Here is a 1075-nt window from a genome sequence, read left to right on the forward strand (position 1 = left end):
TTTCATTTAAAAAGATCAGCCCCTTGGTCCTGCAATCAGCTCCATATGTACTGACCCTCTCAGAGATCTGTCCACTCCAATGCAATTTCAACATCTGTCCTTAAATGTGAGATGTTCAACAGTTCCCGATTCAGCTTTTACATTGGAAAATGAGCTAAAAGAAGCTGTAAGGTCCACAAGCTACCACTTGCCATGACAGATAGGGAAGAGAATGCTTAACGCTGATTTTTTTCTCTGTTACCTTCTTATCCGTCACCCTGCTTCACCCATTATGCCTTCTTCACCTATCCTCCCCCAGGGCTGCCTCACGTATCCTTAGCAGAAGATGCATAACAGGTTAGCAGATCAAGAGTATGTTAACTTAATTGCTGCCATCCATGCCTTATAGACCTCAATATATTATTTCAACAAAATAATTAAAGTGGTTTGAGGCAATAATATGCATCTTGATCTATGCATCTCATCCAGAGCTTAAATGCCTTTTTTTTATTCCTTCTATACTGGCTAATACCCTGATTTTGCAAGGTGAGAAAAGCAGGTAATTATTGCTGAATGAAGCACTCTGGACTGGGACATGCAGCCAAAGGGCCTTCATGAAACTTGCAGCTGGACAGGAGCAAGTGCTGCCATTCACTTCTGTCTGGGATGACCTTGCAAATTTTTTTCTTTTATTGATAGGAAAGAGGACAAATTTCTTCTCTAGGTCTCTATTAATCTGTCTAGCTATGAAAGACATTCCACATTTATCTCCAGTTGCTATTGAAAATCTGATTCTTCAGCTTTTACTAAAACCCCTGTGGCTAGGGATACCTTCTTCCTCTGGAAATCACAGTGAATTCAAGAGGCTCTACCCCACAACAGCTCCTGAGGCAGCTGCAAAGCAAGTGACTGCTCCTGAGAGGTAGTTAAAGCACTCAAGTGAGCCTCCAGCTCTGAATTGTCTCTCTAACCTGGCAAAATAGGTTCATTTGTGGCATTTTTTGGTGGAGCGATAAACTTTGCCACCTACCTTCTGCAGTGCCAGTACTGCATTAGGGTTGCAGCATTTGTACCAAACAGATTTTAAAATAGAGGA

General features: G+C 41.8%; 1 protein-coding gene across 1 annotated transcript in view; it reads right to left on the bottom strand.

Annotated features, from left to right (window-relative positions):
- Positions 1-1075, bottom strand: part of NOX3 (NADPH oxidase 3) — a 39754-nt gene that overhangs the window by 12317 nt on the left and 26362 nt on the right. Inside the window, exon 10 of the mRNA XM_009644242.1 lies at positions 1010-1070. Coding sequence (XP_009642537.1) covers positions 1010-1070 — 61 coding nt within the window. The remainder of the gene's footprint in view (positions 1-1009; positions 1071-1075) is intronic.

Source organism: Egretta garzetta, unplaced genomic scaffold (assembly GCF_000687185.1).
Source record: "Egretta garzetta isolate BGI_Z169 unplaced genomic scaffold, ASM68718v1 scaffold397, whole genome shotgun sequence".
NCBI lineage: Eukaryota > Metazoa > Chordata > Aves > Pelecaniformes > Ardeidae > Egretta > Egretta garzetta.